Source organism: Diadema antillarum, unplaced genomic scaffold (assembly GCF_040938485.1).
Source record: "Diadema antillarum isolate AM-2024a unplaced genomic scaffold, OU_Dant_1.0 seq00000454_RagTag, whole genome shotgun sequence".
In the NCBI taxonomy this organism is placed as follows: Eukaryota; Metazoa; Echinodermata; class Echinoidea; order Diadematoida; family Diadematidae; genus Diadema; species Diadema antillarum.
The window spans coordinates 1562737-1588818 of NW_027271426.1; the positions used below are offsets into that span (position 1 = coordinate 1562737).

At 40.1% G+C, this 26082-nt stretch overlaps 1 protein-coding gene across 1 annotated transcript; it reads right to left on the reverse strand.

Annotated features, from left to right (window-relative positions):
• Nucleotides 1-733: 733 nt before the first annotated feature.
• On the reverse strand, nt 734-25569 carry LOC139732885 (tRNA (uracil-5-)-methyltransferase homolog A-like). The gene is made up of 17 exons (XM_071643720.1): nt 25531-25569; nt 23584-24119; nt 23200-23288; nt 22506-22581; nt 20878-21020; nt 18826-18975; nt 17656-17704; nt 17229-17292; nt 16352-16387; nt 11454-11671; nt 10178-10275; nt 9432-9541; nt 7672-7793; nt 3078-3153; nt 2454-2573; nt 1625-1721; nt 734-959 (listed from the first exon to the last, which is right to left on the reverse strand). The coding sequence occupies exons 2-17, from the start codon at nt 24058-24060 to the stop codon at nt 734-736; spliced, it is 2151 nt and encodes a 716-aa protein (XP_071499821.1). The 5' UTR covers nt 24061-24119; nt 25531-25569.
• Between the last annotated feature and the right edge of the window lie 513 nt (nt 25570-26082).

Below are 26082 nucleotides of genomic sequence, written 5' to 3' on the forward strand. Positions count from 1 at the left end.
TCTCAGTGCAGCCATCTTTGATGATCTTACGTGTATTGCAATTCCTTGATTTCATAAAACTTTGCCCTCAAAAAATTTACATTGAGGTCTAAAGTCTGCATTATTGTCTTATCATTTTCTATGATACTGTTGTAACGTGACACAATATGTACTCTGTTCTATAGCGCCTTGAGTATCTTTTTTAGGTAGAAATGTGCGCTTTATAAGAGTCTCACTATTATTATTTTAATCAAAATTTGCTCTACATGGTCAATATCGAAGCAACCGCTGCGTCAGGGAACTCACACCAGCTGCGGACCTTGAGATTGACATTTCATGGGTTTATCCACTGAGCCATAATACTGTAAAACCAGACATTTTTGTGAGCATAAAACTTTTGCAAATTTTGCAAAGAGCTAAATTCGCAAAAATAACACGCCCGCAAAATTGTACAAGCACTGAATGCCAGATCAATGCTGTAAACCACCCTTGGCTGGGCAATTTATGAAAGTTTCATATGGCAAAAGAGGTTGTTGACTCCAATTTGCAAAAGTTTCGTGCCATGAATGTTTGTGGTGTTAGAGTAGCTTCTCATCTGTGTATTCAAGAAAGCATACAAATATTTGGTAAAAGCAAAAGACGCGACAGGTGCTGGATGATGGCAAATTACAAGAGGTGAGATAACAACTAATGCATTTGATCACTGCTGGGAGCTACATGGAAGATTTGTGGTGGTACTTCATCGTCATGGCAATCACGTGGTCTCTGATGATGCGGAGAATGACGACGGCGGCGGCGGCGGAGCAGCTGGAGGTGGCTCCGGCTGTGTGCCGCTTCGGCCCTCCCCGTCGCTACGGAGATTCCGCTCAAAGAGGAGGACGAGTTCGCAGTGGCTGGCGTGGGGGAAGAGATCGACAGGAATGGCCTTGACCAGCCTGAAGGGCATCCCTTTCATCTTCTTGGAGACGGGTCGACAGAGGCTGGAAGGAGCGATGCAGGAGGAGAGAGATGACACCAAGAGACACACACATGTCAATCAGAGAAAGTGATAATGATAATAAAGTCCAGTTCCTAGAAATGCCAAATGTACCATAAGATAATCTCTATAAAATGAAATATATGTGTATACATGAAAACAAAAATCATATGAACATTTCAAGATTGGTGAGGTAAGGAGACATTATCACTTCATCTACGAATAGGGCTGCAATCAATATCCCTGCTTCTTATTAACACACACAACTCTATGTTCTCATTATAAAAGGCCTCAAAAGTCTCCCAAATTTGACTGCTGCATATTGTTATGCTGCTTTAATTAGTTTCTTTGATGACACGGGAGAAAATCTCCAGCAATGCTCAAAAATAAAATTTCTACCACAAGTCATGAGCACCGTGACATTACCTTTTGTTGCTCTCTCTCTATAGACCAATCCAACCTAGTGGTGAATCCACCATTACTGCGATGTCCAAAGTGTGCATGCATATGCTAAATGCATTTGCGGCAGGAGTGAGCCGGTGACATATTATAATCATGCAATTGCATATGTGTGTGTGCATGGGACACCGCAGGAATGGCGGATTTTGCTGGCAGGTTGGATAGTCTTATACCGGTTTCTATCAAAGCCATCTGAAAATTTGTTCTTACTTGATGAAGTTCTGGAGAGCCTGCCCTGCGTCACATGACACGTACACCAGTCTGTTGAGATGGGGACAGCGCCGCACGGCTTGCAGCACTCGTGGATCTGCAACAACAAAAAAAGAAGAAAAAAGATAGTCAGGTAGAGGTAGAGAGCTGAATCTCCTTAACCAAACAACTCCTGGGGGAACTTTGGGCACATTTGAGTGCGCCCGTAAAACGTACAATACCATACCGTACCTGTGCCAGAGGAGCACTAAAACACTCCCAAAGTATACTGTTGTGAACCGTACAGTGCCAAAAGTGGACCACTTACCAGTGTGCTGCAAAAGTGTACCATACTGTACCATACTGTGACAGAGAGTGCTCAGATACAAACTGGTCTGGAAGCATATCATATCAGAAGTTGACATATCGTCTGTTGAGAATGAGAAGGGCTTTAAGTTGTCTCGAACACTATTGGTTTTGTGATCACTTAACGCCCTTATCATTCTCAAGCGACGATATGAAGTATACAAGTAACACACACGACGTCATAATACACAGAGCTGATTCTCTTTATTACAGAAAAAACGTGTGAGGTACACTTGTAGACGACCCTGTTGCTACAAAATCCCCTGTGACCCCTCTCACTCAAGTCTAAAAGCAACTTGTAAGGCATGCTATGTCCACACAGCTCTCCACAATACTGAAGGATAGGTGAATTTTACGCGCAATAGTGACTGGTTGACTGACTGACTGACTGGATTTTGCAAGAAGCACTTGATTGAGAGCAGCCATTGGCTACGTCTTGAACATTAATGTCTTATGGTAGGAAAAGTTAATCTGTGGAACTCACGTAGGCCTGCCCTGGGTGGGTCGACGATGCCCACGACGTCCAGGCACCGATGCAGCTGGGTGGTGATGTCTGGGAGCAGATCCTCTGCTTTGCCACAATAAAATGTCACGTTACTGACCCCTTGTGAATAAAGACAGTGAGAGTATCTTGTGAACATGGCTTGCATATAAAACAACAAAAACAGCCGGATTTGTTTTCCTTTAAAAAAAAAAAATCAGCTTTTACGGATTATTCCATCATTTTGTTAAGGATCACAGATGTCAGAATGAAACAAAGATGAAATCAGACAAAAACCCCAAAAACATGATAGTACAAGCCCATGATTGGGCCACTCAGATGGAATATTAAAGTTGAGGGATATATATCTCAGTCAGATGAAAAGAGAAATGTTAACAGGAAATGCATCAAAAACATCACAGCCTGTATCAGTCACAAAGCAACATCAAGCAGTCTCTAGCTATATAAGCTTCAACATGTTTTATATGTACTGCATGTCCCAAAAAAATTACAATCAAATTTTTGCATTGATAACTTCTAATATGATTAAAGTGTTGGAATGATATCTCTGGGTCTTAGAATATAACATCTCAGCTATATCTTGCAGAAAACCCCATTCAAATTTACCGTTAATAGCTGCATTCTCCTTTGCATCATCTACTGCTTGCTGATTCATCTCCACACCAATCACTTTTTCCACTTTCTGTAATGAAAGAGGTTAAAGACAAATGAAACATTCTGACTTGTCATGTTCAGACGTGAAATGGGCAAGTGAAATGTAAAAGTATGAATAACTGCAGAACTTCTCCACTCCTTATAACTGCAGAACTTCTCCACTCCTTTATGGAGGAGCCATTGAGGTTCAGTGGATAAGACTGTGACCTACGAAGCTTGACGTCCTTGGCTAATACCCCGTTTATACTAAGGAAAAAGCGGGTTCTGAAACCCCCTGTAGCCGCTTCGAGCAGGCTTTCAGCTCAGTATAAACAGACAGAATTCAGAAAAGGCGATCCGGTCGGGTCGGGTCCGGTCGGGTTCTGAAACCTCCTACGGGGGGAGGTTTCAGAACCCGCTATAGCAGGCTCGAGGAGGCTCGACAGCAGTATAAACGCTAGGGGGTTCGAAAAGCCGCTTTTTTGCCGACACGGAAGTTATCACTGGAGGTCATCGCGCGTTCATGATGTAAACAAGCAACTGCACAGGATCGCGAACCTACGTTTTATAAATTTGCGCTCAGCAGTCACGTTTCCGTGCGAAAGTGATGCCACGAAAGCGCGCGCCGATTTTCGGAGGGGAATTCGGTTACCATAGGAACGGAAGCCGTGACCCTGCTAAGACCCGCTTGGGCCTGCTTTCGCTCGCGCAGTATAAACAGACGAGAGCCCGCTTTTTCGTAGCGGGTTTTCGAACCTCCTCGAGGCGGCTCGAAAACCCGCTCGCAGTATAAACGGGGTATTAGTCTACTGGTGGCAGTGATTGCAGCCTGACGGTGGCATCATGCTGTCCCAAAAGTGATGCAAGATGGCCATACAAATATCGTCCCTGGGGTGACAAGACCTTGTACCTCAAATTTGGGTGAAAATCCCCCTTTTTTTTTTGATCTACGGTCAAATAATCTGTCAAGTGATGTTCTGTCCAAGTCCTAACTGTCTTACCCCCAAATGAAGCTCCCACAGTATGTCAAAAGGAATGCCTATCCCATTCACTTTAGTGCTTCGGCCACTATGTTTTTTGGCTCTCCTGAACATTTGACATTTTGTAGATACAAGGTCTTGTCACCACAGCCACGATATGTAACTTCAATTTCGCTTGAAGTTGGCCCCAAACTTGGTTTGTTTGTTCATCTCTCCATCTGAGAAGATGGCTGAATAGCCCATATTCAGCTACGTTAAGCTGGTCTTCCATGGGGTCCAGTCAGATGCGAGGTAGGACCACTTCACTGGGTTAAACACCCTGCTCTTTGCGATGAACGAATGAAGCGGGATCTTTTACATGCATGAGTTGTTACTCTCTCATACACGGGACCTCCATTTTATGTCCTATCCGAGGCCAATCACGAGCCAAAGTGAATACGATGCCTACATGATATCACATGATGACTGACAACCGAACCACACTGGAAGGCGACACAAAGATGTGAATCTTTATCATAAAATGAACCTTTGTAAGATGTACTGTATGTGTCATAAATATATGATGCATACCGTATATCAGGTTCCCGCAAGGAATGGGTTAATACTAAGTTCAACGTTTCAAGTTTAACATGGCTGTGTTCAATAAAAGATGGTATTAAAAAGATGGTATGAAAAAGAAATAAAGATGGTGTTAAAACATAAAATCCAAAATCCTCCAAGACCTATGAAAATGCTGCCTTTGTACTACGTAGTTATGAAATGGCATGCTTCTAACCCCCCCCCCCACAACTGAGGATTTTATGCAACAACAAAATATACAGGACAATTACATTTTACATGAATACATACAATGAATATCTTACATATCTAATACAAGGGTAAAATAATAAACTGTAGTCTTCATTGAACACAATGTCAAACAACAGATAATTCACATTATGCTGCATGTACGTTCTTTTATAATTGACCTACTTTGCTCAACTTTCTCTGATTTGACCTTTTGATTTAACGGATTTCATTTAAACCATCCTGCTTTTTTGTGGTAGTAGTCCCTCTGTATCAGGGTGCATACTTGCACATCCTCAAGGAAAACATGTTTATTCAAGACAAACAGGAACATCCCCAAACAGGAAATGCATTCACAGCAACCTTTTAATGTGAACATAATTTTCTAAAAACTCTACACATTTCACCTCTCAATCAGCAGTTCATACTGTATACGTGACACATTTTGCAACGTTTCTATTTTCACGTAATCCACAAAAATATTGCCACGTACAGCACAGTGTAATGTATAATGGCTATCAAGGCCAAAAATCCCTAAATTTTTGCTTGAGAGGGAAAACATTCTACTATAAAAGTGGATATTTTCGCGCGACTAATTATTCGCGCTTGGCCGGGTAAGAAGAGTCTCGCGTGTTTTTAAATCCGCTGAATCAAGACATCACGCACAGGAACATATGGCAACCAAAAATATTCTTGTGCTTTTATTTTCGCGCTAATTTCTGGTTGCGCGAAATGCGCGAAAATTTCAACACCGCGAAAATTTCCACTTTTACAGTATCTCATTCTGCCACTGTGGTTCTCAGTCACAAATTCAGTCACCCGTGAAATCGTCTCTAAAGTCTCAACTTGCGAACTATCAGAATTGCAAAAATTATTGCAAAGTGGGGCAGCGGCATAAAAATGATTCCACCAGAGCACAAGCACACAGTCTTGAGAAAGACTAAAAAAAAAATAGATGCTGGAAAAAAATAGGTTTGCTGACCCTAAGGACGAGGATGATTTTCAGCATTTTAGCGAGACACAAATGGTCCTTGCCCCCCGTTTCAGATATGGCTGCTTCCTCAAGTGCAATGGTGTACAGGGATTCTCACTGTCTGTGACTAAATTTGCTGTTCAAAACAATTCCATGGCTTCTAATCTTGCGATACATAACATACATACGTTGCCTCATTCGCAATGGCAAAGCTACCATACAAGTTTTAATTCAATTTGATTCATATTTAAGGTTACTCCTATTTCCAGACGCAAATCTTCAAACAGATTGAGGAAGGTGAAGGCTAAAAGGTTGTATATCCCTTTTGCAATCATCAACAAATTTTGCATGGTTGGAAAACAATATCTCCCTATATCATGTATTAAATCTTACAGTTTAATACATCTCAAGTTTTAAAAAAGAAAGAAAAAAAAACCAACCCAGTGTCACTCAAGAATACCCCCTGTTATTACCAAGAATATTAATGGTTACTCTTTTTTGGGGGGTCAGAATAAATTCACTGGATATTCATAGTATGTAATCCATCCCCATCATTACAAAGTATCCACTTTTATCATTGTAAGGAATGGTCTCAATTAACATCCTTTACAAAACACCAGCTCAAGAAATAGATCTGATTGTCAGGATTGTAAAGGGGACACACACACTAAAACACACAAAAGACATTCAAGTACACCAGATCGATAGATCGAAATCAAAATCAAGTGATACCTGTTTTATAAGTAAACACAAAACCCAACAACATATTACAGTTGTGTTTGGCACAGGCATGTTAGTGTGGTAACACTGTATCTTCAAATGGTATTAATTCAGGTAACTTTTTAAAAATTTGGGGCATACACAGTCCATACCACATCATATGAAATAACTACACTTCACCAAGACTTAACACTACACTATTTCTGAAAACCTGTCAGTAAAGTATATGGATAATCCTAATACTGGCAATGAAGCCTTTGCCCCGAAGCAATATACTGTATACGCTGCTATTTTTTCGTACAGATATTTTTGCGAATGAGGAGGTCACAGACGTTTTCGCGAGATGTTGTTTTCGCGAATTGACACAGAGGCCTTCATAAGAGCACTACTACCTTAGCATATGGTGGCATTTTTGCATGTTGTTAAATTCACGGTCTAACTGTGATTCGCGAAATTCGCGAAACTTAAATCCTTGCGAAAATAACAGCTTATACAGTACGCAAACTGATGACATCGTGCAACATCGCCAGAGTTTGTGGAAAGAAGAGAGATTTAGCGTGGGTTCCTCACCACGTGTAGGTTGGTGATGCACTCTCACACGTAAGATTACATGAACACCTCGGAACACAACTTTGGCAGCATTGCAGTAGTTCCACGTATGTGCAAGTCAATTTTTGTATATCGAGTGGGCTGCCTTGAGAATCAGAGGGATGTTTTTGAGTCCCAATTTGAGTCAACAGTGAAAATAAAACTACAAATGTTGTTGGAGGAGTGGGAAAGAGCTCTATGCATCATCTGAATACCTAACATTCTCTACAGTGTGCATTCTTGAAGTCGACTTTCAGGCCAGACAAAGTCTATAACATAATTCCATCACGACATGGAGTTTTTTTTGGATGGACATTGGTGATAAAATGAACGGCAAGGGCAGCAGGTAAGTAATGCTCAGATCAGAACCAAATTTACCAAATGTGTGTGATACAAGCAATTGATTCTGGGCTGATGGCTGCAGGTCAACATCCTCATAAATCAATAAGTTTGTTTGTTTTTTTTGTTTTTGTTTTTTACAAAAAACAACATTTTGTTTGTTGTTTGTTTGTTTTGTCACCTTTGCAAGAGAAATTCCGATTGTCCCTGTGCCGCAGCAGATGTCAAGCAGAGTGGTGTTCCCATCCACTTGGGCCCAGTCTGCGATAAGCGTGTAGAGGATCTCTGCTCCAAGGGTATTGACTTCAAATAGAAACCAGGGCAAGATAGTCAAATGCATCCAAAGGACAAGGGAAACCTTTGAAACAAACATTTGAAAACTGTTCACAGTTTTCAAAGTGTCGTACAAATTTCAAGACAACTTTCATAACCTCAATAGTGAAAAATTTGAAAAAGCGGACTTGATCAATTCAAAGAGGTCATAAGCTTTGATACTACATGTAAGTCAAGCGGACTTGATCAATTAAAAGAGGTCATAAGCCCTAATACTTAGTCCATAGACTAATTACCTCCATGATATACAATAAGTAGCATTTCAAACCCTAATTTTGGAACATTTTGTACGATTTTGATGGCAAAAGTCACCATCTGTTTTTTCATAAGGGCATATCAACCTACTTTGAGTACAATGCAAATGTTCAACTTGCCTTTTGTCTTGGTAGCCATTTATGGCAGTACATGTAGTACCAAACAAGCACCTACAGCAAGCTATGCACAATCATACACCAAGCTTCAGTGTCTTTTAATACACTTCAATCATGCTTGCCTACACACAAGTCTACTGTATGTCCTTACTCTGCTCCATACACTGCTTTCATTATTTCTGACCCTGCACCTCAAAACATACAAAAAGTCGCCGACATGAATTTCTAGTTAAGACCATATTCTGAAAGAGCAGACTTTAAGCTTTAAAATGATGTATAACTCAAATCAAATGGACTCTCCTAACCTATCTAAATATTGCAAAGAAAGCACAAACTCAGGAAAAGTGTGAACTGAGAAAAGAGGCTCTGAAGTACAGTGTCTATTCAAGCGCTTAATCTTTACCAAAACGTGCTGGCTGTGAGATGAATGGGACAAAAAACAGGAAGTAAACCACCAGAGTAACAACAATGAAGGGATTATCAAATTAAACTGAAATTAAGCATGCCTCATTAACACATTCTGTCCATAATTACTGCCAACTTTAAAAGCAGTAGCACTATCCTTTCAAAAGTTATTAGAGTTGAAAGTGAAGAGTGTGGACAAGGTTTTTCAGAAATGAAAAAGGGATTCTAAAGACAAACCTAATCACACTATTCTACCAAAAATGTTCGAGATAAACTGCTAAAAAAACACACTTTCCTGCCTGTTTTATGATACCAAATTTTAGCATAATGTAAAAGAAGACATGCTCTTTCAGAAAATATGAAAAAGTCAAGTTCGTCTAGGTTGACCCATTTCACTTATTTTCAGTCCTCACGCAAAATCAGTGTGTGCGACTTTATGTTCATTTTGAGGTGCACGGTCACATTTGTCCTTTGCTTTCCCCCAAAATGTCCACATAGCTGGCAATATCTCATTCCTCTGCCTAGTCCAATTATCAAACAACATGAAATAGTTCAGAGAACTCGGTTTTGCAACCTGTGTATGCTAGGAAGCATGTGTCCATACAATATGAGAAAAGAGACAAATAATTATGGGCACTGGGCGGATGCTGCAAAGGCCAAACAACGCAAACAACAAATTCAGATGTTTGCGAGTTCACTACCCTTGCCTCTGTAACTTTCCTATTTCCCCCTCTCTTGACTAAAAGAAGTATCAAAGGTTTGCAAGGATTATTCCATGGTGACATTCACTCTAAAAAAAAAAAAAATCACAAATATTTTTGCATCCACCTACCTTGGAAGAAAGCCTGAGGTGATACGCGGAACTTGAGGCCAAGGAGATCTTCTGTGATGTGTTTCTCGCCCAAGATGTTTTCAAAGTGAATCACGTTCTTGTCACCCTGCCTGCATAGAAGGAGCAAGAGAATGTGACAACAATTTCAGCTGAAAAGGGGGGGAGGGGGGAGGGGCAATTCATCACACAATGCAAGTTATACTTGTGAATGGAATAAAGTCGTGATTGAAGCTTTCACTGTAATGTGGCATTTGGCAATTTTTTCCATCTGTTTGGGTGGGTGTGCATTTTAGCAAAATATACGTACTTGGCATGCCATTGACTGAGTCAGGCATGCGAATTTTGCACATATAATAAGGCCCAAATTCATGAAGGTGGTACAATTGAAACCATGGTTTAAACCATGGACAAAGACTGTAGTTTTGTATGGGGCACCAAGTGTCGCATGGCCTAATCATTTCGTCAATTTCGTCAACGAAATGAACTTACGAAATGTAAACATTACGTCCATGAAATCATCGTTGACAAAATGACTGATTTCGTAAAGAAATAGGCCAATGGACACTTGGCGCCCCATAAAAAACTATGGTCTTTGTCCATCGTTTAAACCATGGTTTCAATTGTACCACCTTCGTGAATTCGAGCCAAAGAGTAACATTCTCTTCTTTTTGTTCTTATCTTTTTCTAAAGTATTAACGCCCTTTATGTTCTGAGCTGGAGATTGAGAAAAATGCAGAGATCTTTACCACTGGACATGAATGTGCAGCGATGTGACACCACAGGCTCTGCCATCGCCATCACGGAAGAAGGCCGCAAGTCCTCCCTTCTCCTTCTTCACTTCCTCCTGTCAAAGACACGATGTTGTCTCTTGTTACAATGAAACAATTTATATCAATGCGACATAGGCATTGGAGGACATTTAATTTCAAGATGATGAGTAGTGTAATACAGCCGTTTTTGCGATCGTAGAGTACAGTAATGAATGGAGAACTGCACGCACGTCACATTCATGTTGAGATCAGAGTTAATAATTTTGTGTGTGTTGTGAAATTTGAGAATATCATTGGCTCACAAAATTTACAGTGTATACAGTAACCCACTGGCAGCAAGATCCTACTGAGTCCAAATTCTACTGGAACTTCAGAATCTTATCAGGAATAGGTTAACGTAAATGTACATCTTGAGTCAAACACATCGAGAATGAAATTACGACCTAAAAATCCCATAGTTTTGGGAAATCACAGCAAATGGCAAAACATTGTGCCCATGTTTGCTTCTTTTCCTATTACCATGTAACTTCAAGTCTTCATGACATGATGAGGATATATTGATGAGAAGCAGCAGATGATGGAAGGGCAAAATTTTTTACTATTACCTCTGAGAGAGGTAAGGATAAGGATTTATATACCTCATTTCTAGAATCCTCTCATCTGATTGGTTAAAAGGGGAGTCCTGAAAATAACTGTGCCCTATTTTTGAGTTACTGTGACCGGGGCCCGGGCACAGTTAGTAAATAGGTTTTAGAGACAGTCGCGACCCCGTACACACAGATCGCTCATTATGTACGCAGCAATGATACGACCGCCGCGCATTCAATCAGCGTGCTGTAAAAGAGACTAGCGGACTGGTTTGGAGACAATCGCAACCCCGTACTACGTAACGTACACTGTACACATAGATACTGTACGCACCAATGATACGACCGCCACGCTGTCGATCAGATTGATAACGAGTGCTGTAAAGAGACTAGAATCTATATTTTCAGTATCTATATTTCGGAATCTATATTTTCGGTATATAAAACAAATAATGACTGCTTGATATTCGGGGTACAGTTAAAATTATGTAGGCCCTCGGTGATGTGAAAACCATAACCATGCCCTCAGCTTCGCTTCGGGCATAGTTACGGTTTTCACATCACCTTGGGCCCATAATTTTAACTGTGCCCCTCATAACAGTCATTATTTGTATAATATTGATGAGTAGTGGCAGATGATGGAAGGGCATAATTTTCACTATTACCTCTGAGAGAGACTGCCTGTGAAATGTCACCATGACCATCAGGCCCGCCCCCTGGGTCGTCCTCACGGTCAGCATGCGCCAGTGACCCTTGTGGGTCACGGGGTCATAGGCCGCCAGGTCGGACTGCCGTATGTAGGTCTGGAAGGCCTGAACGACGGCCTTTGACCTCTCGGGGACGTTGAGGCAAGACGAAGGGTTGACCACGGATATTTGACCCCCTGGAAGAATGTGTGAAATTTGTGGCATTATTGGAAGAGAAGCTAACCAGCTTAGTAAACAGGAAGCCATCAATAACATGCGAATTGACGATGACACATTACTGTAGCAGGGGCGGATCCAGGAATTCTGTAAAGAGGGGGCACCTTTACAAAAATTAAAGGGGGCGCACGCACCCCTCCCCCATCTTTTCTTTTTATTTCTTTTGTTTTAACAAAAAAATAAAGTGGGGCATGCGCCCGTGCACTCCCTGCCCCCCCCCGCTGGATCCGCCACTGCTCTAGTGGAGGATGAAAAGTATAAAACAATCCCTTGCAACTGATTGACAAACTGCCCTTCATTCACATAGATAAGCCCTTATTATTCAGTGTTTAAGAAGTAGAAGCCATGATTAAAAAAAAATCAAGGGCAAATATACTCAGCAATCATAGTCACTGATCTCCTGATTACCAGACAGGTGTCATATCCACTAGACTACCGAGCTTCCGTCCAACAGCCAGTACAGGTTCCAAATCCTCATGGCATGCGGCGGGTACTGCTTATTGCTTGAAATTACCTGCTAAATACATACAGATTAGAACCTGCACTGGTTTGAATCCAATCCAATATAAATCATGCTCATCATCTTTAGTCAAGGCTTCTACATAAACAGTGAATAATCAGTGCCTATTTACGTCAATGAAGGACAATTTGTAAATCAGCTGCAATAAAAACACCTCAGTGCAAAATTTGACTCATTCGACGAAAACAATTCTGTGAACATTTGGACAAGTAGCCAAAAGGTTGTGGCAGTTGGGATTTCAGTGTGCACAAACAAGTTTAGTATTAATTGGAAGCCATACAGTGGCTCCACTGGCGTAGCCAGGGGGGGGCGATGGGGGCGGTCGCCCCCCCTAAGATTTGGACCGGGGATTTGGGAGGCGGAAAAAAAAATGCGTGTATACTATATGCATGCACATGAAGCGGGTCTCCTTTGCAACCTTTCATCAAATAAAATATTTTTTTGAATATGTCACTCAAAGTGTGCACCAGATCGTTGAATTTCAATTCAAAATATGCAAAATCTCTCGTGCTTGGGAGGGGGTATCCCCCTCCCAAACCCTCCCCCTCTGTGCCTCTTTCCCTAGCTAAGTACACTTTTTAGATTTACAAAAAATTATGAATAATTCTGAGTGCACAAGACTTATCACTTATATTCCGAAAAACTCAAGGTTCCCTCATATATAAGGGGAATTTCCCCTTCTAATCGACCCTTTCCTCCCTCAGCCCCCCCCCCCCATCAGTTTTTTTTTTTTTTTTTTTTGGTGATTTCCCAAATGTTGATTCCATCAAATATGCGTATACGAGATATCTCAATTTCAACCTTAAAAAGGCAAAAGCTCCATCGGAAGGGAAGGGTGGAGATAACACTCGCCCACGCCTTCTCCCTGTTCGCCCCCTCCCCCCCCCCCCGCCATGCATAAAAGTAGACTGTGGCTATACCCAGATCGCTTTATTTCAATTCTAAAAACGCAAAAGCTCCACGGGAGGGGGAATCCCCCTTCCCCTAAGCTCTACCTCACTAGACTTTATACATACACACAGATGGTGCACATTCGGAATAAGAGCTAAATTCCGTGATTTTAACACTTCGATGAAAAAGTATTGCACCAAAAATTTGCACCAGGTCGCTGAATTTCAGGTCTGAAAACGCAAAATCACCTTCGTGTGGCAGGGGATATGCCCTATCTACACCCTCGTGTGCATGCTTTTTCTGTTTGATTGCTGAACAGACAGCGTTCATGATATTCAGTGTAAGAATTAATACAAGAAGACCAGTGTATTTGAATTGTACCATTTTATAGGCAAATTGTTCAATAATAATCTACACTAAAATATACTGCAACCTTTCAACTCGTTAAAACACGCAAAAACATGCATCAAATTGCACCATTTGCAACATCAAAATGCAAAAAGTTCTCACCGTGGGAGGGGGGACACACCCTCCCCTCCCACCTCGCTCGCTCCACTCGCTCGGGTTCAGTCGCGTTCATGATATTCAGTGAAAAGAATTAATACAAGAAGTGTATTTAAATTATATCATTTTATAGGCAAATTGTTCAATAATAATCTACACTAAAATTTACTGCAACCTTAAACAAGTGGCACTGTTTCAACTCGTTAAAATACGCAAAAACATGCATCAAATTGCACTATTTGCAACATCAAAATGCAAAAAGTTCTCACCGTGGGAGGGGGGACACCCCCCTCCCTTCCCCCCTCGCTCGCTCCACTCGCTCGGGTTCAGTTGCGTTCATGATATTCAGTGAAAAGAATTGATACAAGAAATGTGTTCAAATTATACCATTTAATAGGCAAATTGTTCAATTATAATCTACACTAAAATATACTGCTACCTTAAACAAGTGGGACTGTTTCACGTCGACAAAACGCGCAAAAACATGCATCAAATTGCACCATTTGCAACATCAAAATGCAAAAAGTTCTTACCGTGGGAGGGGGGAAACCCCCCTCCACACCCTCCCCTCCCCCCTCGCTCGTTCCACTCGCTAGGGTTCAGTCGCGTTCATGATATTCAATGAAAAGAATTAATACAATAAGTGTATTTAAATTATACCATTTTATAGGAAAATTGTTCAATAATAATCTACACTAAAATATACTGCTATATACCTTAAACAAGTGGGACTGTTTCACGTCGATAAAACGCGCAAAAACATGCATCAAATTGCACCATTTGCAACATCAAAATGCAAAAAGTTCTTACCGTGGGAGGGGGGAAACCCCCCTCCCACACCCTCCCCTCCCCCCTCGCTCGTTCCACTCGCTAGGGTTCAGTCGCGTTCATGATATTCAATGAAAAGAATTAATACAATAAGTGTATTTAAATTATACCATTTTATAGGAAAATTGTTCAATAATAATCTACACTAAAATATACTGCTATATACCTTAAACAAGTGGGACTGTTTCACGTCGATAAAACGCGCAAAAACAGGCATCAAATTGCACCATTTGCAACATCAAAATGCAAAAAGTTCTTACCGTGGGAGGGGGGAAACCCCCCTCCCACACCCTCCCCTACCCCCTCGCTCGCTCCGCTCGCTCGGGTTCAGTCGCGTTCATGATATTCAGTGAAAAAAATTAATACAAAAGTGTATCTAAATTATACCCTTTTATAGGCAAATTGTTCAATAATAATCTACATCAAAATAAACTGCTACCATAAACAAGTGGGACTGTTTCACGTCGATAAAACGCGCCAAAACATGCATCAAATTGCACCATTTACAACATTAAAATGCAAAAAAGTTCTTACCGTGGCAGGGGGGACACCCCCCTCCCACACCCTCCCCCCCTCGCTCGCTCCGCTCGCTCGGGCTCGGTCGCTTCGCTCCCTCGCAGACTAACCGCCCCCCCTAAGATGAAATCCTGGCTACGCCGTTGAGTGGCTCCCACTGTTGCATAAAATATTCAACTAAAAGACTTACAATAATGCTCTCCTTGCACAAGCTATTTTTGTCTTGTTATAAAGACAAGAAAAAAACCACTGTACCTTTGACAGACCTTTTTAGCAAACTACGCACGGTTTCTGGGTGTGGGTTGTCTTGGAGAAGAAGAAGGTCATATGTGACTGTGCACCTCAAAATGAACATAAAGTCGCACACACTGATTTTGCGTGAGGACTGAAAATAAGTGAAATGGGTCAACCTAGCCGAACTTGACTTTTTCATATTTTCTGAAGGAGTGGGTCTTCTTTTACATTATGCTATAATTTGGTATCATAAACTGGCAGGAAAGTGCGTTTTTTTAGCAGTTTATCTCGAACATTTTTGGTAGAAGAGTGTGATTAGGTGTGTCTTTAGAATCCCTTTTTCATTTCTGAAAAACCTTGTCCACACTCTTCACTTTCAACTCTAATAACTTTTGAAAGGATAGTGCTACTGCTTTGTAAGTTGGCATTAATTATGGACAGAATGTGTTAATGAGGTATGCATAATTTCAGTTTAATCTAATAATCCCTTCATTGTTGTTACTCTGATGGTTTACTTCCTGTTTTTTGTCCCATTCATCGCACAGCCAGCACGGTTTGGTAAAGATTAAGCGCTTGAATAGACACTGTACTTCAGAGCCTCTTTTCTCAGTTCACACTTTTCCTGAGTTTGTGCTTTCTTTCCAATATATAGATAGGTTAGGAGAGTCCATTTGATTTGAGTTATACATCATTTTAAAGCTTAAAGTCTGCTCTTTCAGAATATGGTCTTAACTAAAAAATCATGTCTGGCGACTTTTTGTTTGTTTTGAGGTGCATGGTCACATATTGTGTGTTACATATCCACTTATTGCTCTTGTTAATTCATAGTAACTTGCTAAGACCCGATTAGCCTGTATTCAAGACTCTCCCTTGTTTCTGAATCCATTGATTGTTCATTAATTTGCAGTTTCCGAGTTTATACCCCAGAGATGAAGTTGGTGAAACTATAGTGTTATGACTGTGCATACATATCACGTCACTCATATTCACACGCATTTTTTTCCTCTGAGGTGCAAGCAAGGCAAGGTGCCCTGAGCCTGCCAACATGAACAGGAATATGATTGCACTCACAGCTATCTTTACCAGAAAGCTACTGGGTATTTGCAATACAATGTACACGTACTGGGAAGACTTAGCACGGGCTTACCTTTGTATAGACCAAGTCGAAACCCAACCGTTTTTTCTGCAAAGAAGAGTGCAAATACAGTAAGTCTACAACCTCTTTCATACTTTACAGTTACATATAAGTTTAATGAATTCTTATCTTCTTTTTTTTTTTTCAAAGAGAAATACAAGGTTTGTTCAAAATGATTAGTGATTTTGAAGCTAATAGTACGCTCCCTCTTTTGTTTCAATACTGTTGATGCACTTTAACCCGTTGAGGATAGGCTGATTTTGCTACAATACACATTTCCCATGGGCACTTGCGCGAGTATACTCAGGACTCGTTCTCAACGGGGTAAGGTTAAATACACACACTTAACAATCTAATACAGTACGTGGGAAAAAAACGAAACCGAAAATTAAAATTTTGTTGTTTTCTTCGCCTTGTAAAAGAATTGCCACATCAACAGAGGGGCTACTCAACATATGATTACATAATGCCCAAAACCATCTCAAAAGGCATTTTTTTTTTCGATGTATACGGCATCAAAAGAAAGGGTTTTACCTTGGTTAACAAATTATGTGCCACACTTGCACATCCCAATTAGTTGATGGCTTACCAACTTCGCAAACTTTGCTCGAATGCACAAACCCATCGACAAATCGCAAAATGCGATCGAAAGCGTCGTAGCCACAGTTTTGTCATAAAATTTACATCACAGCACAGCTAGCAACTTTCCCCACAATATTGCTGGACTGCATTTCTAGCATAAACACTTGAATCTATCAAAAGTTACAAGGCTTTGAAAAAAAACAGCATCAGAATAATGTGCACACAGGGGATTTACATTGTGCCGCACACAGAGTTAACCTTTTTTTAAACAACAAAAAAAAAAACAAACAAACAAGGTAATGCTTACCTTCTCCTCCTGGACTGGTTCCTATGGAAAACTCACACTTGTTACGATACCCAGTGGTTACAGGCTGTATGTAAGAAATTAAAGATGAAAAAATATCTTCAAGTGGAGCAAAATCAATCAAATGGGAAAGTTTTCATCAAAATCCAACCTAAAATACCGCTGTAAGTAAGTTTTTGACTATAATTTCACATATTTACAACGATTGATATAAACTGCTGCCATAATATGTGTAAATTGGGTGATAAAGTCATCCCTTCTCAAGTTCCCTTCTGATTTGCAAATTTGTTTCTTGTTCAAAACTGAAGTATAAAATCTTTTCAAAAAGTACATGTACATAGTAAAACAAACAGATACATAACTTGTCAACAATCAGAGCAGAAAATAAAATATATAATATACATTTTTTTGTTTGTTCCAATTAACATACCGATGGTCGCACTCTCTCCAATAGGCAGCATAAACCTTCATTCTTCTTCCTGGGGGAAGTAAAGAAAGAAAAAGCAAAGAATGGTGAATAGTCTTAATCGGTAGTAGTGGTCACATAATGACAGTACAACACAGGTTGGCTACGGCCATGAAATTATACTGTATGGATCAGCAATGGCAAGGTAAGGACATGGTACTGATTCAGTCGGCGATGATCATGCAATGCTACTGCACAGGTGTAAAAAGAGGTAGCACATTTTTTTTAGTTTGCAATTATTTCAAATGCATTGATATGGTTTTTTTTTTCTGAGGACCTAGCAGCAAGCTTGTCAATGAAGCTGTTCAAAGTGACTGTGATGTTCTCAATAATTAAGACGTAAGCTTCCATACATTAGTTCTTGCTATGTCAGGAAATAACCGGGCTAAAATTTTGTGGCTGTCTGGACACACCTTTTGTTTCATAGCTTGAAGAACAGATCAAGCCAATGACTTATACCAATAACATATGCATAGAGTTTTAACAATTATGTATCAATGAACCAGTGCTATTTCTTACCTTCATTTTGAAGGTCGATCTAAACTTTAGATATTTCAATGAAAAGGTGTTATGGATTACAGTCTGTGTTACAAAAAAAAGATACCAACAACTAGCAAACAGATATAAATAAATCTCATGGCTTAAAGTGATGGTACAGTATTGGTCGATGTGAGAATATAGCTTTTAGCTTTTTGTGAGATACTTTGATACACTTTATGAAATGCTCAAAGTTTACTTTATGAAAATTGGTTTTGAAACCGGTTTCGAAATGGCTGAGATAACCAAAACAAAGTAAAACAAGGCGATCTCAATCAAAGGTGGGGCCTATCTTTTATTAGGGTGGCTTTGTTTTGGATATCTCAGCAATTTCAAAAACAACTTTCATCAAATAAACTTAAAATTCCTCTTAGAATTATTATGCTCTTTCATAGTGCATAAGATGTTTCACATTATCTTAAAAAAAAACAAAAATCATCAAAAAAGTTTGAAACCTAAAGACCCATCTCAACTAAACCTGTACCATCCCTTTAACCAAACCCTCTGTCCGAATGGTACTGGTACAAATAAAATCAAAACATGAGGGGGAGGTGGTCTATTGGCACATGGCCTGTACAGAGAGGGACTCTGCCTTACTTTTGCTCCCTGATCCAGTCCCTCTGATCGGGAATGGAATGTTCCAGTGAGTCGGTGAATTTGCGCAGGAGCTCCCGCTTGTTTTTCTGCTTCAGTTCCAGCTGCTCGTCGTACGCCATCTTCCAGAGAGGCGTCACGGCAAAGTTCAGCCTGGATGTGGCACAAGATTGAAGTAACAAGGAGAGCAGCTTTCAATATTTTGTAAAGACATTGCTAACGCAAGCCTCTTTTGTTATTGAAGGGTGCAGGGAGCGGGGAAAGGGGTCTGGATCATCCCACCTTCGTTGTCCAACTATGATATGGAAGGGCATAAAATCTTATCTTATTTCAGCTTTGTTAATTTGCCATCGTTAACCCGTTGAGGACAGTCTGATTTAGCTACAACATGCATTTCCCTTAGACACCTGCCCGAGTACACTCGGGACTCGTCCTCAACGTGTTAACATCACCAAAATCCATGTCATTAAAAATATCCTCATCTTGACTGCCACTGATCCCTTCACCACCATCATTATCACCATTGTACATGATGTACCTACGGTACTACCATGTTATCACTCTTATCACCATAGCCATCATCGTGACAGTCATTGTAGTTGTCGTCATAATCACCATTATCATCTTCACTGTAATTGTTACCAGTATCATGATCTTCTTAATCATTTTTTTTTTTTTAAGACTCGGCAGTGTGGGAACACAATGGAGTGTGAAGGCAGGCCTGGCTGGGATATATGTAACCCTGCACCACAAAACAAACAAAAAGTCGCCAGATATGAATTTTTTGTTAAGACCATATTCTGAAAGAGCAGACTTTAAGCTTTAAAATGATGTTTAACTCAAATCAAATGGACTCTCCTATTAAACCTATCTAAATATTGGAAAGAAGGCACAAACTCAGGAAAAGTGTGAACTGAGAAAAGAGGTTCTAAAGTAGTGTCTATTCAAGCGCTTCATCTTTACCAAACCATGCTGGCTGTGCGATGAATGGGACAAAAAGCAGGAAGTAAATCACCAGAGTAACAACAATGAAGGGATTATCAGATTAAACTGAAATTAAGAATGCCTCATTAACACATTCTGTCCATAATAAATGCCAACTTTCAAAGCAGTAGCACTATCTGTTCAAAAGTTATTAGAGTTGAAAGTGAAGAGTGTGTACAAGGTTTTTCAGAAATGAAAACAGGACTCTAAAGACACAGCTAATCACACTATTCTACCAAAAATGGGGATCAATTCGATAGAACCACCCATGTTTCCCCACGCAATCAGGGCCCCGTCTTATAAAGACTTGTGATTGATTCAAATCAATCGCAACTTTACGATTGAATGCAAATCCATCTTATAAAAAAGTTATGATTGAAATTAAGACGGAGAACTGCAATCAATCAATCACAGGTTGCGATTGATTGCAGCTTTCAAGAGATTTGTGATTGATTGATTGATTTCTATCACAAGTTTTATAAGACAGGGCCCAGGTCTTTAATCACTGCTGTCATAATCACCACTACCACCACCCTCACCATTATTACAAACACTGTAATCATTATCACAATCACCCGTTTCATGAGGAGTGATCATTGATTACATGGTTGATTTCTATCATAAGTCTATGGCAGCCTGTGTCGTAAGGAAATCTATTATCGATTATATCTTTTGATAAAACGGGGCCCGGGTGCATTAATCTAAAAATTTTCTGAGGCAGAATCATGATCCTAAAAATGTTTGAGGCATTTTCAGGGAATAGATAAACATAGCTATGTTTTCAAATGTATTTAGAAACGCCGATTTTAAATGTGTTTGAGACCACAATCGTTTTTCTGTGAGTAGATAAACGTAATGCTATTACAGTTACACAAAAGTGTGTGACTCAGCTGACCTCTACTTCCCAGGTCGAACGGCGCGGTGAGATTATGATGTTTAGATAAATGCAGCACCCCAAGAACTGCGTTTCAAACCACGTTCGTAAATGTCATTCGAAATATGATTTTGAAAAGTGATTCTCTCTCTTGAGTTAGATAAACACAGCCACAATTATCATCATCACCAACTCACCTCTCCTCCACAGTCAAGTCTGCATCCTCCGCTGGTTGCCCATCCTCCCGTCTGGCCTTCTTGCCACGCCCGTCCCCGTCCCTGTCCCCGTCTCCCAGTTTTCTCTTGGAGGCCAGCATGGGATCTTCGAGTGGCCTGGCATTCTGTCATTTAACCATGCATACACCCAACATAAGATTCTCACCACGCGAGAGCAAACTGGTTACAGGTGCGGTTCTTCTCAGCAGTTAATTCTAAAGGGGAAACTTTCATACCATTCATACTTTTATTGGTCAAATTAAAGAGAACTGTATATGTTTATAATTCTAAGTAAATTTTTTTTTTAAATTTTTTTATCGTTCCATATTCCACATTTCAACAAATACATAAAACATAAACATCACAATACAAAAGCCTGGATGAATTGTCAAGTACAGCTTATAAGACAATAAAACATGTGAAATATGAGGAATCTACATAGAAGCATTGCTTGTAGGGTGTAGATTCCCAGATGCGGATGTGAGATTGTTTCTTACTTGGTTATGTAATCAAAGAAATGACAATTTGTGAACTGGAGAAATATAAATGTCAAAAAGTAAAAAGAAAAAGAAAAAACAAAGAAAACAATGTCCGCGGCACAGACTTCTTGAGAGTTGCGTGATCACCCGAGCGAGGTACAAGTCAGAGAGCATTTTCGTATAAAATTCAAATTCTGTAAAATGAGAGCATTTTCGTATAAAATTCAATTTCTGTAAAATTTTTCACTTGTCAATATCTTCCTGTTCATTTAGCTGAGTGTGAAATTTGAAAAAGTTTCTACGTGTACATCATAAAAAAAAAAAGAACCCATGTTTGAAGCACCACATTTTCTGGAAGTGGTTGAGAGCAAATTGTCATTGCATCGTAACAGAACACCTAGCTCCATCCATCTATACACATCCTCAGGACTAGCAGATTGGGAGAGCTCTTTTTCTAGTTTATGATGCCAACATGGGTATAATCATACCCGCTCTTCACACATTTTATTCTCAAACACAAATGATATGACAAACACACATATATCCCATGGTTGTACTGGACCACAATGTGTGCACAACCATTATCAATGTGGGGAATTCCCAACATGGATACTGGTAGGATGTGAGAGGCAGGAAGGTTCGTTATTCTGTCGTAGGTGTTCTCATCATTGTTCCAAAAATACCATGGCTCATCAATGACGAAATGACTAACACTTGATCGTGATGCGTTCCTTTTAACCCATTGAGACGAGTCCCAAGTATACTCGGGCAGGTGTCTATGGGAAATGCATGTTATAGCAAAATCAGTCTGTCCTCATTGGGTTAACCTAATCTTTTCCAATAGAGTTACATGTATATTACAATGTTGATACATGTATGTTATGTTATCCACACGTCAATAAATCAGGGATGATATTGAGGTTTGTTGAAAAAATTCGGAAATCAAAATTTTCAAGTGATTTTGGGGCTGATACAGGAAAAAAGCAAAATGTGTATAGAGTTGAGAAAAAAAACTCCTGAAATTAGATTTAAATCTACAGAATATGATGCCTGATAAATGTCTGTCTGGTGGCTTGTACAAAAACTTACATTTGCAAAGGCCTCTGAAAAGAGCTACCGGTTTATAAATACCTTTGCCATGAGATTTCTTCCTTTCCATTTGTGACCATTCAGCAGCTGCAGAGCTTTCTGCCTGTCATCCTCACAGCTGGAATAAAAGGGAGAGCACATTACAACACACACACACACACTCAAAATAAAATGTCCCTAAAATTACACTTAACATTCAGAGTTGAGTCACGTAATATCAGGTAAAATCAAATGAACACAGTGAAAGTAATTTCATCAGAATCGGACAAAAATATCAAATATCAAGGAATTTCACAGTTTGGCATATATTTTTGAATCAATGAAATCAGTGACAGCCACATATGGTATATGCAAATATAGTGATTTAGGTAACGGAATCATGCCTTTAAGAGGTTTTCTTCGTTCTTACACACAAATCTTCACCAATGTATTCATCTTTTTCAAATATTATTCAAGAAGAAAAAAACCTTCACACCAGATTTTCCTAAAGTTATCATGACATTGCAGTATAAATGACTTTACCTGTAGCAATCACACCTCATTGTCAGGTGAGTATAAGAAAAACAGTTCACAGAGAAATATTTCAAGTAGTAGCCCCCCCCCCCCTTGGAAATGATTTTTCTTTTGATGCATCAATTTCTTTTTCTTCTAGTTCGGTCTTGACAAATCGGACAGGGTTTTAAACATTTACTCTCTTTTTCAAGAGTTCTCTTGACTTCACAAATCTCTGACTTACGTGAATGTTATGAAGGCATAATTTGATCTTCCACCACTCTTGATCTTCTTCGGCTTCAGATCCAATCCTTCTAGCATTTTGCGAAGTTGCTGGAAAACAAATGAAACAAACGAACAAAGTACTGCTCTCTCCTTTATACCATGTTAGTGCTCAAAAATATACTTGGCATGTTGTCAATGCAATGGCTTTGCGGCCATTTATTGCGAAAATACGCTACCTAAATGAAGGGATCAGTACACATACATTGTATCAACAACTTAAGAAAATTATCCTAAAAGCCAACATTTCATGAAACAAAAAGGAATAAAAAATGTCTCGATGAGCTAATTACCCTGACAAGCAAATCATCAACAAAAACACTGAATTGACTAACTGTAATCTAACCTTATATCCGAAGCACGAAGGCAGATTTTTCAGCACAATTTTGAAAATTTCGGATGTGAACTCATCCCCTCTGGTGTAATGGAAAAGGTCCACTTTTTCTCCACTGGCACTGTCCTGCTTCTCATCTCCTCCACCAACGTCCTCCATTTCTGCATCCCGTGAATCCTGCTGACCGTCACCATGGCAACGCATACTCCCCGAGGCACCTCCCTCATCATTTGACTCCTGCGCAGTTGGAGCTGAGTCATTCTCACAGAGATCCATCTTCTCCTTGTCTCTGGTGTCGGTGTTGTCATTTAGCGTGTCATCCTTGACCTTGAGGTCATCGGCAGTTCTTTGCTGACCAATGACATCATCAGATCGGTCAGCTGGTATCTTGTTCTCCGTCTCATCGGCATTGGAGGACGCCATTTGCAGATGGTCCTTGGCAGAAGCATCAGGCTGAGGATTTGCATCTGGTCCCACTGGTGTTTCCATCACAAGCTCTGCAATCTTCTCGGGAAAGGAGATCCAGTTGCCTACAGCCACAGAAAGCCCTGCAAGAAAACAAGTGTATGCAAGAGAAATGATTGAAATAAGACTGCCAGGAGGAAAGAGTTAAGATTCTATTAATGTCGCAGAATAAAAGTCTGTCATGTAAAGAGAATAGTTTAAGATCTGCATATTAGATGGGTGCATGCGAACATATACTCATTGGGTGACAACTTATGTTGAGCAAGTAATGTCTCCTTTCAATGGCTTGGATTTTAGCTTGTAGTAGCAAGGTCTGTTGGATGAGGTTTAACTGGGAATGTTATGGCAAGATTGTGTGTGTGTGTGGGGGGGGGGGGGGTGGGGAGGGAATGCTGAAAGCCAAGCCATGGCATAGTGCCAAGGTATAAGAAATGGAGTCTCCTAATGGAAATTATTCAAATTCATATGCATCCCCTCCACACACACACACACACACACACACACACTCCACATTCCTCCCTGGTAAATGTAGGGGTTGCCCCTTTACCACATTGACTCTTGCCTCCACAGGTACCAAGGGAAGATCAATTTATGATTATGACGTTCACTTGAAATAAGCCATCCCAAATATTCTTCAATAATTGCTAAGACTACGAGACTTATTAACCATCACCTTTAACGACCGAAAAGACTTTCTTCCCTAAGCATATTAATTATCAGCAATGCAGATCACATTTGATTATTAATGTGTGAACAAGACAAAAATAATACAGTCTCATCAACAGATACATGTAAATCAAGCCAGGCCAGGCCGCATTGCCCCTAGGCTTCAGCCAGTCCTGAAGGTATGTAGATCTCTAACCCTGACGAGACTAGCTAAGGCCTGAGGGTGTGTGCACATGTGACATGGAGACAGTTGTCGACTCGACATACATGTAACAGTAAACACCCCTTACTAACTAATCCCCTTAGCGTAGTAAAATAACTACATGCTGAGCCTTTCGCCCCAATGATGCAATACCATCGATAGACAGCTCCGCTCCGTACAATATCGCTGGAAATTAAATTTTACAATGTGGACTTTGCACAGTTGTTTCCCTCAACTCAGTTTGTCCTACGTTATCAAATGAAACTAAAATCCCTTGCTTTGAATATAATACATTGTGGAATCTACTGCCCGATGTACAACTAAACGGAATATGATTAAAAAGAAAATAAAGTAAATTAGTTTTTTAAGGGTCTGATCGTATACTAACCACGAAAACCCAAAATAAGTTCCAACTTGCCGTATCCAACACAAAAACAAATATGTGGGTATACGCTGCCTACATCATACATTATCGCCTAGCCAACTAGAAAATTGTTTTCACAATTGTTGCAGCAATTCGCTAGCCGAAGAAAATATTTCACGTTTTCAAAGAACCAGGGTTCATAAACCCTATTCACCAAACCACTCATTTATATCACTTTATTCAAAACTTTCGACAGTCTCACCTTCTACGACGTGTCACTAGCTCAACAGCTCCAATGAGTTTCACGTGTTGAGCTGGCTACTTGGGCACGAGCTCGAGCGCAGCAAGCGCAGCAACCATGTACCAGCATGCACAGCCGCCAGCAGGGCGGAGGAGAGGTAGCTCAGCAGTATAATCATGTTGCTGCGTCAAAAGCTGTACCACATGCCTCATGAGGTTTACTAACTTGTAGTTAAGTTGTATGCAGGGAGGTGTAGGTTATAGGCCTTCTTCTTCTTCTTCCTCTGATTAAGTCTGCCTCCTTCAATAGGCTGAAGATTCTTACAGACTGTGATTCTTGCCTACTGGTGGTTTGAATAGATCTACCCTTTCCCACAGATTTCCATCAGGTCAAAATACAAGGAATTTAGAGGATTGTATCAGACGGAAAAATGTAAATATCTAATAATCTAATATGTACATCTCTTTATCTCTATTTTACTATCTATCTATCTATCTATCTATCTATCTATCTATCTATCTATCTATCTTCCTGTGCCTCTACGTCTTTACCTATCTAGCTATCTACTAGTAT

Coding starts and splice junctions, on each gene's coding strand:
- LOC139732885 (XM_071643720.1), bottom strand. CDS start 24,060: ATGGAAACACCAGTGGGACCAGATGCAAATCCTCAGCCTGATGCTTCT. Junction 17,705..18,825: donor GACTGGATCAGGGAGCAAAA/GTAAGGCAGAGT, acceptor TACTTCCCCCAG/GAAGAAGAATGAAGGTTTAT. Junction 7,794..9,431: donor ACCTCAGGCTTTCTTCCAAG/GTAGGTGGATGC, acceptor TTCTATTTGAAG/TCAATACCCTTGGAGCAGAG.